Source organism: Lissotriton helveticus, chromosome 8 (assembly GCF_964261635.1).
Source record: "Lissotriton helveticus chromosome 8, aLisHel1.1, whole genome shotgun sequence".
NCBI classification, from domain to species: domain Eukaryota; kingdom Metazoa; phylum Chordata; class Amphibia; order Caudata; family Salamandridae; genus Lissotriton; species Lissotriton helveticus.
In genome coordinates, this window is record NC_136069.1 from 161,401,775 (window position 1) to 161,418,340 (window position 16,566).

Sequence of the window (16,566 nt, forward strand, 5' to 3'; positions counted from 1 at the left end):
GGCAGAAGGTCTCAAGCGACTCCCCCCTTTTCCCCTCCTTGACTTATGTTGTCCTCATTTTGTTGCACCCTATGTCCCCAGTTGGATTCAAACTGCACTATGTTTAACTCACCTATATGCTACCCACTGGTGCGACATACTAGTATTGCTCCGCCCTGTCTAGGGATATTGCCTCACGATTTGATATGCTCGCCATCACTCACGCATCTGTCTTTCCTGTTAATATTGGACATTGTGCATCATGTTATTGGCAACCACTTTTTATTTCTTTTCTAAACGATGCAAGAGTGCAGCTCTGACTGTATGTTTTCTTAAAATGTGCAAAACTTAATAAAAAGACTTAAACAAAATAATAATGTGACTAGAAGTTTGTTATAATACAAGAAACAACCTGATCAACTTTCAACTACAGAATTGGGTCACTGGAGACCTGTCTTGAACATTTGGGCTCATGAAGTATTTGAGAAGTGCCAGTAGAAGTGCCTTGATACACTCAAAGCTTTTCAAAGTCGGAAAAAAGTGAGAATTGAATAATGAAAACCCTCAGAGCAGCTCTTTGATTTTCAATGCAGCAGCAAGAACACCAGCAGTGAAGGGTGTTATAACTTATGTTTGTGGTTACAAATATTTGTCAACTAAAACTACAATTACAAGCTCTAGGTGCATATGTCTTTAATATTATGTGCTAATCCATTTAACTCCTAACAAATCAGCCTTAGCATGTTATTCCTATCATGGGAATAGCAAGCTGGTTAGACGACAAATTCTACATAAAATGTTGTTGCAAGTAAAAGAAAATTAAAAAAAATATATCAATATCCAAACTCCAACAAATTGCTCTATCAAGGCTTGTTCATGCTTTCTGTTGGTACTATATGACTGGCAGACACCCGCCAGCTTGTGTCTTTGGCTGTTTTTGTTTATACAGGTTTATGAACATATATAAAGTCAGTATTGTTAGGCATCACAATGGCTGAAAGGGGGTAATAAGTTTAAAGTTGTTCCATCCATGGGTCCCCAACACATATCTTGCCCAGGGCCCCAGGCATCCTTGAGATGTCTCAGGAACACTCTTGCTCCTACCTGTGGCCCCCAGTGGCAACAGCAGAAGAGGACTGCTACCCAGCATGCTTTGTGCTGTGGTAGGTCCATAGTTTCGGGTTCTCTGGACCAGCATCTGGAATCTGTTTTGTACATGAAACTGCACAACTACGGTATCCAAAGAGCGCTAAGAAGCCATTTTAGATTGTGTGGAAAGACGGTTGCTTGAGTGCAGCTACAGAGATGGCGGATAGGGTTCCTCACCTCGTACGACAGGTTTTTCTGCGATGTTCTGTAGGTTGTTCATGGCCATCTCGACTGAATTCTCGGGAAGCACCTCAGCAAACAGGTAGCCCAAGTACCAAGCACAGCTGGAGGCGATAAGCAGACCAACTGCTTTAAAGAAATCTGTAAATCACAAAATGACAAAAAGTAATGTTTAATCCATATGCAGTACAGCGGGGTGCAAATAACAGACCTAAATGTATACTGTTTCAACAAATACTGTACTCTACAAATTATACAGTGCACGGGGTTACCTGACACAATACTGAGTAAATTATGACAACATATAAACTAATGTTTACAGTTTTACTCAATAAAGTAATAACTTAGTCAATATGGTGCACACCCAATGTGGGCCAGTATTAGATCCAAACAACGGATAGGAGTAACAAAGTTTGTTGTACCGCATACACAAATATGAAAACTGCAACATTTACTGAGATACCCCACACAATACCATAAAAATAGGAGCATAACACCAATTATTATTATTTACAATTATCCGGACCCATAGCCCCAAGATTATTGCTTGCCATAGATAGCAATATTCAGATCGGGGCACAGGTCCAATGTCTATTGTTGTCCTGAAAGATAATTTGTTTTTTTTGCTACAAGTTACTTCTGTTAGCAGGCCTTTACATATGAAACCAAAGACAGATAAGGGGTCGCCCTGTGACACTAGGAACCTTGGCAATGCATTAATAGTCCAAGCAAAAGGCTCCTTCTGAGAAAGCTTACAGTCTACGCACCCTTGGCGATTTCTTCAAAAAGGAAAGTATCATACACAATAATTTGTATGATAAATACTTTGATTTCTTTACTGTCTTATAAGCATGGATATCAGAATAGGTGCTCTAAAGAAAATGACGCGGTGCAAGTGGCTCGTGAAAATAGTGAAGATCAGTGTGCAAAGGATACATACAAGGGATAACCCTCTGTTGGCAATTGATACATTACTACAAGTTCAGAACCCATACATGAATTTGACTGTACAAGAGAACAAGCTTGGTAACAGACAACGCTTAAACCAACTGCAATACATAAAATAACAATAGTAGCACTCCTAAAGGTGCATCCCAAAAAAGATCCTTCAACCATCGGGGAATTGCCAGTTGAGAAAACAATTGTTCCTAACCAGATTGCACCATAATAATTGGTGATCACTCTCTCATGGCTAGCGCGGGCTCTAATGTCTGCCGATTCGGGCAGATACGACCAGAGTGACAATTTGCTTTAGACACACGTATAAAACAATACTACTGAACTTATGTATGGTTATACCAATGACCAATACAGGAGAGTGGTGTGATTTTGCCCTGTCTCCATCCCCTCCTTGAGGTACAGGGTGCAACAAGTTTGCAACAAACCTCACTGGTGCAGTGAATGCATTGTGTTGGCCACAGTCACGCTATGGTTACAGTCCAGGAGCAGGGAAATGTGTGACCTGAAACTTACTACAGGTGGATGGCGTTCACAGATCCCACTTCGGAGTGTACATGTGAAGGACATGTCCTTCGTACCTGAAGGGCTCTACTTTATGAAGCGGGAATGTGAGCAAATGTGTTCATGGTTCCCAAGTGGCAAGATCACCATATACTTTGGTGACTGTGGGTTCCAAAGAGGATACTCTCATGACAATAGCAAGTGGTGTCACTAACAGACAGCAACATCAATGGGATAACTTGCACCCATCCAGCGAGTTAGATAGAAACTGGGCATGAGACTGGTTCCATAGGCTTTGTGAGTTGAGTAGAACAGCTGAAACTGGCACAATGGAATATACCAACAGGAGGGGGAAGTTCTACAAGGATTGTTTCAAATGGGACTTGTCTTCTCCTACATGCTTGTCGGCTCAAGGATCTTGAATTCAGAACCTCAGCAGATTGAACTAGTAGCATGAAAGTAAAAGACCGGCAGAGCATAAAAGTGTTGTGTAAAAGTGTTGTGTCTGTGTGTTCATGTAAGGGTGTCCCAGCATCTCAGAATCTGCTTTGGTATTTTTGCACTTGAGTAAGAAGAGGAAGGGAGACGAGGAATTAACAACTCGATTATTTACTGGTATTCACCATTACTTCGAAACTTCTCTTCCTACTCATCATACATAAGCTTCACCGGCAAAACCCTATAGTAAGAAGTCGGTGACGCTTCACTGTGATAGCATGGGTAAGTTCACAGAATAACTGATAGAAAGGTTGTACCTTATAGGCTTGAGAAAGGGGGTCGTCCCGGATGAGACTCTTGTAATCACAGGCAGAAATATATAAAAAAAATTAAAAAGAAGTGCAAGCAAAACAGGCAGCTGGTATTGAAAGTTGATGTACAAAAATGTATAACAATTAAAACGAACACTTTGAGCCAACTTTGCAACTGAAGGAAAAGGAATTATTTTTAGGAGGATGGGAAAAATGTGCACAGACATTGTCAGTCACTCAAAGTGAAGGGAGCCAATGGGTAAAGTGGGCTGAGCCACTGCCCCACTGTTAGCTGTTGCCAGGCTTAAAATAGTTGCAAAACGAGCATGCCTAACTGTGCATAACTTGTACCGGGGGTGCTAAACGCATGGAGAGTATGAATGACTTACACCAGCTTGCATTGTGTGTGGGTAGAGAAAGAGTTGGAATAGCAACATCACATTTACACACGCAAAATTGATAAAGTTCAGGGAGAAGACTAAAGACCAGCAATACAAATGTAGTTCACACACACACAAAGGAACTAATTCCTTCAAAAAAGCTGATTTGCAAACATGAGCAAACAATTTGCTTCTGAGTACCCTGTTTTAACTGGTCCTCCACCAAGTAGTCCTAATTCAGAAACTGATTTGAGTCAAATGAAAAGAACTGGTCTATAGTTCCTGACAGGGAATTTGTTGCATTTTCCAGTCTTGTAAGTGAATTCTGCATGAGAAAAGTACCAGCAATAATAATTGTATGACCATTTTTTTGAGAAGATAATACTTCTGCCATGTGGGCTCAGGATATATTCTGGGAATTGGGTGTGTTACCCGGGTGGGGGGAATGGGACATAGTTGGGGGACATCCCATCTGTACATCTTCCAACCTCCCCACGGTGGTGTGACGTCAGCATGATGACCTTGAGCATCATGTCACTTCACAACCTGTCAGTGAACAAGCAAACACCTCCAAATGGTACAGCTGCAAACAAGGTCTCACCGCTGAATCTTTTCAGAAGGGGAATTGGCGATGAAACTAGCGATTCACCTGGTAGCACCGGTTAATATATGATGCCCATGTAACTGTCGACAATCAAAAATGGAGCAGTGTCTAAAAGAAATAAGGTTATCCCATCTTGGTTGACTGTCAAGTTGTGGGAGGCTCGGAGCAAGTCAGGAGGAGGACTAGCACCCATCCCAATCTGTATTCTGTCCTCAGTTCACCGACGTGCAGAGAATATTTTCTGGCTTAGGGCCCTAAAGGAATTATCCCTTTACCATACAATTTGGTGTAAGAGGGCGGAAGATTTTTGAAAATCAGACTTTCAATTCTGAAGTTTTCAATAGACCACACCTCTTCCTCAGTACAGAATCCTACCTTATTTAATTGCTACATGAAACATTTTGTTCAATGCACTGGCTACACCTTTCCCAGAATGTTTCTATTTTAATCTGTCTAAACCCTTGGGTGTTTCTTGGTAAACCCTGTGCATATGTCAGCCATCTGCTGTTCCAAACCATATCTCAACCATGACAGTCTTCAGATTAACATCTATGTATGCCTAAATCAGTGTATTAAGTCTGAATAGCTTCAGTGGAAATAAACCATCTAAACAAGGGTGAGTCAGATGGACTGGGCGAGTACCGGTGATAAAGATTGGGCATGAGCCCTGCGGCAAGACCACGAGGCAGGAAGTCGACTGAAATGGGTGCATACGGTATCCTAATGAATATGCATACACAGCACACATTGAAACTGTCTGCTTTGGTGATTCTGTTCATGTGTGGTATAAGCGATAGCCTGTAAAACCCAGTGAACATGTGTGTTGCGCGTGACAAAGCAAAGCCACTTTCTTTAAGTTAATCAGTTTATCGTTGGGTCACATTCATTTCTGTGATAAAAAGGTACTCGCTGTTTTCAAGAGAGTAAGCTGCCAAAAATGTTCTTCGTCCACAGTTGGAATTTTGCAATGTACTGATGGTGGGTGTGAATAGTGTTTTGATATTGAGTGAGTGTCATCCGCTTACTCGTAGAGGTACCCCTAATCCCATCGGAGCCATGCAATTCCCTAGAAACACAAAAATGAAACCTCAGAAACTTAATAAAAGTGACACAACATGAAGAAACTTAATAACAATGACCCAACATGCATCATAAAATACTTCAACATGATCGATCTTCACCCTTTACTAGTCAGGTCTGCAAAAATTAAATCTCAAATTTAAAGTTCAATGGAGTTCGAGTTGTCTGGTATGTTAAATAAAATTCCTTAGATTTGTATGGAAAGAGGCAAACCCAGAGAAAACCCTGCCAGCAGTATTTCCTATATGATAGTCTCCCTAGGTATCTTGAACTAATTTCCCACTTCCTCCATAGCTGAGATGGTATTCAGTTCCTATCCGACTGGCATGTGTCCTGGGAGCAACACCAAGGCTGGACTCATTCATTCACCGCATAGTACAATCCAGTCAGGTCTTTTGACCGATCACCAAATAGGCAAATAGCCTGAATTAAATTAATTGTATGTATGCAAATGAATAGTTAATGTCTCAATTTCTTTGTTCTGTGGTTTGACAAGCCCATTCCTAGATTTCACACTACGTGCCAGGGTCTAGTGCCTTCTACATTTTAAGTAAACTGCCCATTCAATGGCTTATAATTTGGTTCATTCTGTGAGTTTCACTAAAAGACCCACTAAGATGAGCTGAGGAGAGCTTAACTGAATGATATCTCCAATTGGCTTGCAGCAGAGCTATCAGGTGGTGTTTCTTCAGGTGTGATGTTTCTTTAGGGTTTCGAAATCACATATCACAGTAGGGAAGGCTGATGGCACAGACACCGAGCAAAAGGTTGCTACGGTTCCAGGAAAATGTATCTTTGACGTCAAATTCTTTCTCCAGGTCTCGTCACTGAGGAGGTGCTCTGGGGAATATTAGCGCCTGATGCCGTTGTTGTTTCCTATGACTGTTCAATAGACGTGAATACTCCTTCTTTCAAATCTTAGCCAGGATTCCCTGAAGATTCCTTGACTCTCCCTTCATGAATTTGGTTCAGCAGATAAGCCTAAGGGTCTGGTATCCCATCCACCGATATTTAAATCCTATAATATCATGTGGAATTCATATTTCGGCTGACAGGATATCCGGCACCACTGTGACGAAGTAACTGTCTGCCGAAATCTAATTGGCCCTAAGGCAGAGAGATGATTAATGAGTTAGGCTCCGAAGAAATATAACAAAATTGTTACAATGTATTTTCAGAAATATTTATTAGGCTGTTGTACAGAAAGCAGTTATAGAATTACAGTCAGTAAGTCACTTCATAAATCACAAATATGAATGTTTAGTCCATAGGAATTTCTTTGAAGGTGGTACCCTTTAACACTACAGAAGAACAGAATAGATAATACAGATCACAATAAAAAAACATTCTTACGCCCCCTAGCACTGCTGGTTGGAAACCCCATGTTTTAGGCGAAGTAGCTGGATTGTGTTAAACTAGTGCACAGCAGACCTATGCACTGATTTTCTGAGCACTTCTAAAAGGTTTTGGAACTCAGAGGGTATTAAGTTAACTTCAATTCAAAAAGTCTGCCCGAGTACTTGAGAATTCTAATTCACAAAATAAAAATGACATTATTTGTAGTTGTTAACACAGTAGGCTTTTAAAACATGCACAACAAATACATGTACATGTGTTTCTTTCTCTACTCTGTTGTATCTTTCCCTAGCTAAAAGATGTTAAATTACAAGGACAGAAGTCTGCAGAGTGTTTTTGCACAAGTGTACATTTTCTAACGTTATTATATTTATGAATGACTGAATGATAATCTTATAGAGCGCAAACATTGCCAAAGGCATCAAGGCACTAGGGATAGAGCAAGCAGTCATGAATAATAGAGATGGAGCTTCAGATATTAAAGTGCGAAGAGCCATGTTTTTAAAGATGAACAAAAGTGTAGATGGGACTTTTGACAAGAGATTGTTAGAGGAAGATTGTTCCAGAGCTTAAGAGGCGGCAAAGGCAAAGGCTCTCCTCCCCCCACCTAGCCCTCCTAAACCTGGGGACTACCAGCCAATTTTTATTGGCAGACTGCAGCTGTTTGGTGGGGACGTACCTCTGAAAGAGTCTTTTGATCCCTTCATGACCAGAACTATGAAGAGCCCTATGGACAATACATTGGGCCTTGAACAGAATTCTCTTTCCAAGAGGAAGCCAATGTAATTTGCAAATTGCCGCAGAGACCGAGTGGAGTTTAGGAAGATCCATCATGAGTCTTGCTGCTGCATTCTGTACAAGTTGCAGTTTATGAATGGATCTCTTGTTAATATCCAGATAGAGGGCATTACAATAATCTAGCCTGGGCAAGATCAGGGCAATGGCCAAAGAGAGAAAGACATGAAAAAAATCGACCTCAAAATCCCGATGACCCCAAAACAGGTCGAAACAGTTCTGTTGACCCGGGGGTCGAAAGAAAGTCGACTATAACACCCAGATTCTTTACGGGACAGTGGCAAGTTCCAAGGTCCAAGTATTTCAGGCCACCAGGAGTGTGACCATATAGATTGTTTGCTGCCAAAAACCAGGACCTCAGTTTTATCCCCATTGAGTCGTAAATAGTTGTTTATCATCCAATCAGCCACGGCCCACATGCAGCTTTTAAAATTGGCTATGCATGCTTCAATGCTGTTTGTGATGGACACAATTATTTGTGCGTCATCAGCATAAGAAAGAGCCTCGAGCCCGAAAGATCTGATTACCTTTGCCAACGGAGCGACATTAATGTTAAATAAAGCGGGAATCAATGAGGAACCTTGTGGAACTCCACAGAAGGTGGTAATGGAGTCAGAATAAAATTGCTCAATCTTTACTTTTTGTGACCAATATGAGAGAAATGAGGACTAAAGCTCCAGAGCAGAGCCTGATACACCAATTCCTTGAAGACGGTTAATCAGACTTGCAGGCGAGATGATATCAAAAGCCTCAGATCTGTCCAAAATGTATTAACATAGAAGTATGCCCAGCATCTACTTGGGTACGTATGTTGTTTACTGCAGATGTTAGGGCCATCTCAGAGCTGTGGTCACTTCTTAAGCCATATTGGGAGCCATTAAGTAGGCGATGTTGTTCCAGGTATGTGCTTAGTTGGGTATTTAAGTGCTTCTCCAGCATTTTGGCAGGGACTGGTGAAAGTGAATTGGGACGATAATTTTTAGGTTCAAAAGGACCCAGGTTGGTTTTCTTTAGGAAAGGATTAACCACCGCTGTTTTCCAGTTAAGAGGAAAAAGCCCTGATGAGATAACCAGATTAAGCGTGGACGTTAGGTGAGGGACAATCATCTCCCTTCCTAATTACATAGGATTCAAAAGGGACTCGGATGTAATTCCCCCTAAAAGATCGTTTGCTCATGAGACAGGGGAGGAAAAACCGACAATGTGACTTCCCTCTCATCTGATTTAGGAGGGTTATAAAATTCAGAGATAGTTATATGAGCATTGTTAGCGAGCTTTAAGTTGAGATTGTCCAGGGAAGAATACATTTATAAAATTAAGTGAAAATATTTGGCCATCTTGTTACAGAAATCCTGTGATCTGTCATTGTATGGTGGAACAGGAGGAGTAGAGAGAGAGTTAATCACATTAAATAGTTCCCTCAAGGATTTAAGCGATTCTGTCTTTCGAGAATAAAATTATGATTTTTCTTCTTTGATTGCTATTTTGTATTGCAATGGCTTCTTTTTGTGATTATATCTTTCAATCGGGTCAAGATGTTGCTGCCAAATCCTCTCTTGGTGGGACAGGTTTACCTTAACTTTCTCAACTTCTCTGAACACCAGGAGGCAGTGGGCGTATTTCTGCCTACATAATGTTCGTTGAGGGGAGCAAGGTATTCAATATCTGTCATCAGTCAGTTAGAATATTCTGCAGATGCCAAATTGGCGTCATTATGACTGGTCCAATGATGATTACTAAGAGCACTGATAAGAGATTCCTTATTGATAAGACTGTAAGTGCTTTATTATTCCCCTTATTCAGAGTGTTGAGTAGTAGTGGAAGCGCAAAGGAAAAAGGAACGGCAAAATGATCTTACCAAGAGAGGTGAAGAGGCTCCATCACTGTGAGTCGGAGATCATAAGAGTAGATGCTATCCAGTGTATGTCCCGCCTCATAGTTAGTAGATTTTACCAATTGTTGTAGCCACAGCATGCCAGGGTTTCTATGAGAGTCTGTGATGTAATTTTTGTTAAAAAATATTGGTTGATAGGGGTAAAGTGGGGTTGGTTAGCAGCTCAATAAAACAGATGTAGGAGTTCATGTACAGAATGTCTAACCCACCCCCAACTTCTATCAAATCGTGATAGAGCGTATCCATGTGGGATTGCATCAACCAGGTCATGGCCGCAACAATCCTAGGCCCAGATCTCCGTAATGAAAACCCAGTCTGGCCTTCGGGAAGAGACAAAATCACAGAATTCAACTTTATTTTTAATCAAGGATCTGGAATTTATTAAATATCCAGAGAAGGAGTTCTCCAAAGGGTTATTAGTGGGGAGGGGGTCATGGGCAGGCGTTGGACAAACCTAAGTTACAGGTAGGGCAATTAAAGACCTGGTCAGATGAGTCAGCTCCCAGTTTTGCAGTATGGCATTCAAACCTTCTATGCCATCGCAAGTCAAGGAGCTGATTTTTACAATAGGCTAAAGGATTCATTGTGTCCCATGAAAAAAGACATGGGGTTCTGGCGCAAGGCACAGGTAGGGGCGGGCAGGCGCGCCTTCGGCGTGCTAGAGGTGTGCCCGCTGCGTGAGTCTGGCCCAGCATGCTCCTAAATAGGCTGGGCCATAAAACACTAGAGCGCTGACCTCCACCAGAAGACAGACAACGTACCAGGAAATGAGCGGAAAGGACCAGCTTCATAAATCGGCATACTGCCGCGGCGGACCAGGGAAGTAAGGTAGAGGGGTGGGGGGGATCTTAAAATCCTCAAAAAGAAAGTATTAATACAAACAGTTAAAATAGTTTTAAAATAAATGCTCACATTAGAAGATTCCCAGAGCGGGAGTCGCAGACAGCATACCGCCGTCTATATTTATGCAATACTTGTTTCCAGCCTGATGCTTGTGTAGAAAATATTATGCAAAGAGATGAATTAATGCCGAATATTTTGAAGTTGTTATTTTACTTATGGAGGAAAATTTGCATGAATATAATGCTCACACAGAAAATGGTGATGTATTTATATTATAAAGATGCAAGTGCCCGGGCATAAAGCAGGAGATGTTTTATTTTTATTTTTGTGTAACACCTTGATTCCTCTTCCAGTGTTGACAGAAGAATGTTATGCTTTAAAAGGGGTCCCAAATACTTTTAGGTTCTATACATGAATTGTTCGTATTGTGCAAAACACTTTTAGAACACTTGGATTTATTGGCAGGTACCTCACTTTTCTCATCTGTACAGGAACACTTAGCATGGGCACATTTTAGAGCATAAGCTCACTTATGCTTATTTAATGGACACAGTTTTTGATGGAGCACACTTTGATATTCTTGTGCAGAGCACTTAGATGTTCAAGCTAATGACTTGGCTATTTGATTATGCTCTTTTAATTTGATTGGCACGTTGTTTCTAAAGGCAATTAATGTGCCACACTATTATACTGATCATTGGTACGGTTTTTGCTAGTCACATTACTAATGCAATATTAATTATGTTTACTAGATAAATGTCTTATTATGAAAAGACCAAGTGAGTGCCTTTGGCAGAGTTTCTGATTCCACTCTCACTGATCGACCCATTTTCGTAGAGCAGAAGCACTGATATACTACCATTCTATGTCAAAAGCAGTCACACGTGCCCTACAACAGTGATGTCTCTACACAGACACATCCTCAAATGTCTATGTGTAGCCTTGCATGCCCAGGAGCAACTATCTGCCCAATACAGTACTCATATATCAGATATAGCCACATACTCTTTGTTGCATGTACTTGCATAGCTCAAAGCGGCCATGGAGCCACCTTCTTCTTCTGAGGGCGGTCTGAAGTGGGCAGTCCTGTTGGCTCCAGGATTTCATGCTGACCGGAACCCAGTAGCGGCTCCTCGAGGGAGTGCTGCAGGCGGTTGGGCAAGGCGGGGGAGTGGCAGGGTGGAGGGGCAGAAAACACCGGAATGCGGCCAAACGGAGTTGTGTATATAAATAAATCAATAAATAAAACAAATTACATTGTGGGCTCCAACAACAAATTGGCAAAGGAGACCACTTTGCGTGAAACTGTCTGGCGATACAGAAAAACTGATGACTCATCCTGAAACCCGCAAACCCGAAAGGGCATTCCGCTACCACCAGGGGTCCTAGGAGAATTACTGCGTTAGGGGATAGTGGTGTGTGGATGCTTCATAGATACTCAAATAAAGCCAACTTTAAAGATTAGGATTAAGACCAAGAGTGCAGCAGGGGCAATCCACAGCATTACTGGCAGACCCCTTGTTTCTAGAGATATGTGCTAGGAAATACAGCCATTGATTATGGTTTCAGAGAACGGACATACAGTCTCGCACAGTTTCTGTAGAGTTTAGGAACTTCTTTGTTAAAGGCTTATATTTCATTCATTAACTTGAAGGTACCCTAACAGAATAAAGAGTGCTAAATAATGTGTTACAAACATACCATAGACAGAATATCAACTTCAACAAGCATTTGCAATGCAATAGGTCTCACATTAGGAAAGTTTGAGCTATTGGTCTTGTAGATGACACATTTTATATTTATGTGTTGGTTTTGAAAATAGCGAAATTAATAGCTTTGTCATTTACAATGCCAATACTTTTAACTTTTGCAAATGTGACACATAGCATTTGTAATGCAACATGTTTTGTATTTACGTGACTTAGATGTATTGATATTACAAATAACAATGGCTTTTAATTTTTTTTAATAATTAGTAATTAAATAACATTTATTGTAATTTATAATGGCAATAGCTTAAACTTTTGTAAATACCTTTTGTGAAGATTATGTTCAGTGTATTTTATTGTGACGAAAATCCAAGAACAGAAGTGAAATATTAACGTCTTTTTGTGACATTTGTAATAAAGCTTTAAACATTGAGAGAACATATTTGAACTAGTTGTTGTTGAATGGTTGAACTGATTGATGCTGTGGTGGCGCGGAGGGATGTTGTGGTGGCGACGAGTGATGCTGTGGCGTTCAGTGATGTTGTGGTGACCCTGAGTGATGTTGTGGTGCCCCTGAGTGATGTTGTGGTGCCCCTGAGTGATGCTGTGGTGCCCCTGAGTGATGCTGTGGTGGTGCGATAGATAGATAGAGGGCGATAGATAGATCGACAGAGTGACGGCGATAGATAGATAGACAGAGTGAGGGCGATAGATAGATAGACAGAGTGAGGGTGATAGATAGATAGACAGTGAGGGCGATAGATAGAGCGAGGGCGATAGAGTGAGGGCGATGAATAGAGTTAGTGCGATAGATAGAGTGAGGGCGATAGATAGAGTGAGGGCGATAGATAGATAGATTGATAGATAGAGAGTGAGGGCGATAGAGAGATAGAGTGAGGGCAATAGATAGATAGAGTGAGGGGAATAGATTGATAGAGTGAGGTTGACAGATGTGTGTGTTTGTGTGTGTGTGGTTGTGTTTGTAGTTGTGTGAGTGGTTGTATGTGTGAGTGGTTGTATGTGTGAGTGGTTGTATGTGTGAGTGGTTGTATGCGTGTATGGTGGTGGGGTTGTGTGTGTGTGGGGGTGTTTGGGGTTGTGTGTGTGGGGTTGTGTGTGTGTAGTTGTGTGTGTCGTTGTGTGTGTCGTTGTGTGTGTAGTTGTGTGTGTAGTTGTGTGTGTGGTTGTGTGTGTGATTGTGTGTGTGGTTGGGTGTGTGGTTGGGTGTGGTTGTGTGTGTGTGTGGTTGTGTGTGAGATTGTGTGTGGTGTGGTTGAGTGTGTGTGGTTGTGTGTGTGGTTGTGTGTGTGGTTGTGTGTGGTTGTGTGTGAGATTGTGTGTGGTTGTGTGTGTGCGGTTGTGTGTGGTTGGGTGTGTGGTTGTGTGTGGTTGTATGTGTGGTTGTGTGTGTGGTTGTTGGGTGTGTGGTTGGGTGTGTGGTTGTGGTTGTGTGTGGTTGTATGTGTGGTTGTGTGTTTGGTTGTGTGTGGGTTTGGGTGTGTGGTTGGGTGTGAGATTGTGTATGTGGTGTGATTGTGTGTGTTTGTGTGGCTGTGTGTGTGGTTGTATGTGTGTGTGTGTGTGTGTGAGCGGTTAGAGAAGGATGTATGTGGAAGAGAGCAGCAGATCAGCACAGCAGAAGAGAACAGGGAGTTAAAGAAGGAGGCGGGTGGAAGAGAGCTGCAGATCACCCCGGTAGAAGAGAACAGGGAGTTAGAGAAGGAGGCGGTGGAAGGGAACAGCAGATCAGCACGGGAGAGGAGAAAAGGGAGTTGGAGAAGGGGGCGGGTGGAAGAGCGCTGCAGATCAGCATGGGAGAACAGACCAGGGAGTTAAAGAAGGAGGCGGGTGGAAGAGAGCAGCAGATCAGCACAGGAGAAGAGAAGAGAACAAGGAGTTAGAGAATGAGGCGGTGGAGTTGTAGGGTTCAGTTGGAAGGTGGATTTGGATTTGGAGGGTGGAGTTGGAGGGTGTATTTGGATTTGGAGGGTGGAGTTGTAGTTGGAGGGCGGAGTTGTAGTTGGAGGGTGGAGTTGGATTTGGAGGGTGGAGTTGGATTTGGAGGGTGGAGTTGGATGGTGGAGTTGGATGGTGGAGTTGGATGGTGGAGTTGGATGGTGGAGTTGGCGGGTGGATGAAGGGCCAGAAATATTGGGGCAGATTCATTAACTTGGTAAACAGTGTGCTTCTGAAGGGCCGATAGGGCTGGGACAGAGTTGGTCATTCGTGAGACAGCTTGATTCTTCAAATGAGCCGGTAATATTGGGGCAGAGTCAGTGACTTGGGCGAGAGGGTGTTTCTAAAGGGCTGGTATGGCTGGGACAGAGTCGGTAACTTGTGGACAATTTGGTGCTCCTGAAGGGCTTGTAATATTCGAGCAGAGTGAGTGACATGGGCAGAATAAGGCTGGGACAGACTCAGTCACTTGTGAGACAGTCTGCTACTTCTGGGGAACCCAACGGGGTGAAGCAGCCAGCCTCAGAGGCGTATGCTGATATCTTTGCTAGCACAGTCAAGCGTCTGCCTGATGTCATTGGTAGACAGACTAGTGCCAGCTAGGCTCGGTTGGGGGGGACACTCACACCCTAGCACAATAACAGCACCATTTAATTAAATACTCATAGGGAAGGCAGTAGGCGCAAAGACAGGAGAAGTTCACTAGGGACAAAGGAGTGGAAGGAAGAACGAAAACATTACATTTCCTTTTAGTAACAACATATGAGTCCGTGGTGGAAAAGAGAGAGTCTGTTTGTGAAATCCCTCGCCAGCCCAAACACATAAGCACTATCTTTGGATCTTTTATTGCTGTCTGTCTGCTGAGGGCGGAGGGGCCAATGCGGGCAAGCTTAGTGTGATGTTTTGGAGTGAAAAGCTCTGGCATTGCGTGGAGGGGGGGCGGGGGAAGCTCTGGCATTGTGGAGGAGAATATCTTCTGGAAGTTAAAGTAAATAGATTTATTTTAGTCAGTCACAACATTTTAGAACTGGAGAAAGTCGTGTTACAGATATTAATACAATTGAAGAAAGCTGTGTTACAAAATTAATAGCCTCTAATGCGCGCAAGATGACTAGAATGTGCAAACAGCTTGAATTATAGAGAACTGTTTATTTTATCCGCTGTTGTAATCTGCATACTTTAAAAATAAACTGAGTGCGAAGGAGCAGAGACAACGTGAAAGTGTTTACAAAAGAGTTTAAAGATTACAAGAAAAGTAAGGAAGTGTTGGTATAAAATACTAAAGCAATATTCATTTGTGAAAAGATCAAAACAATGCATCTACGGTGGAATTGATGTCTCATATGGAAGTAAACTGTCAGCCTGATTGATTTGCGAAAGATTACATTAGCAGCGCGTAGCTAATTATTGTTCTGCCGGCTGTTGAAAAGTAAACAAAGCGCGATGCTTCTGAAGGGCCGATAGGGCTGGGACAGAGTTGATCATTCGTGAGACAGCTGGATTCTTCAAATGAGCCGGTAATATTGGGGCAGAGTCAGTGACTTGGGCAAGAGGGTGTTTCTAAAGGGCTGGTAGGGCTGGGACAGAGTCGGTAACTCGTGAGACAATTTGGTGCTCCTGAAGGGCTGGTAATATTCGGGCAGAGTGAGTGACATGGGCAGAATAAGGCTGGGACAGAGTCAGTCACTTGTGAGACAGTCTGATACTTCTGGGGAACCCAACGGGGTGAAGCAGCCAGCCTCAGAGGCCGTATGCTGACATCTTTGCTAGCACAGTTAAAGGCAGAGGAAACTGACGACATAGCATGGGGTGCAGCAGCCTTTGATGTGCCGGCCGGCCATGCAGTGAATAATTAGGGGAGGAGAAATGCCGGCCTGAGGCCGAGTGCAAAGCAACAGATGGCATTTCTCCTCCCCTAATTATTCACTGCATGGCCGGCCGGCACATCAAAGGCTGCTGCTCCCTATGCGGCTCAGGCGCGTCCACGCTGGAAAATAGTCAGAAGGAAATAGGAGATGACGATATGAGCTATCGGCATTATAAAGGGTTATGTTTTGTTTTGATTTATTTATACATTTTTAAAGAAATGTAGTATTTCTGGATTGGTTCTTAATGCGGCGAGGCTCATTTATAAACCCCACGTGATAAGGCAACACCGACCCTTGAAGAAGTAAGCTTGTCAAGGGCGGGGAGAGGATAATGGGGGCTCGGCACAGTTAATTTGCTGATGAGGGACACTGGCCGAAAGATTGGAAGCCTAATGGAGGCCAGACACAGGTTGACTGCTGTTACGGGATAACGGCTGAATGAGTAAAGTTTGGGTGAATTACTCTCGTAACTGGGGAGTAAGGCATGACTAGTATGAATGAAGCCACAATTCAGTGCACATAGATGAACAAGCACATTGAGATGAAGTGATTTCCTTAGAAGC

The 16,566-nt window shown here is 42.6% G+C and overlaps 1 protein-coding gene across 1 annotated transcript in view; it reads right to left on the bottom strand.

Moving 5' to 3' along the window:
- Positions 1–16,566, bottom strand: part of FAM3B (FAM3 metabolism regulating signaling molecule B) — a 269,994-nt gene that overhangs the window by 174,169 nt on the left and 79,259 nt on the right. The window contains exon 2 of the mRNA XM_078656815.1: positions 1,306–1,449. Coding sequence (XP_078512941.1) covers positions 1,306–1,449 — 144 coding nt within the window. The remainder of the gene's footprint in view (positions 1–1,305; positions 1,450–16,566) is intronic.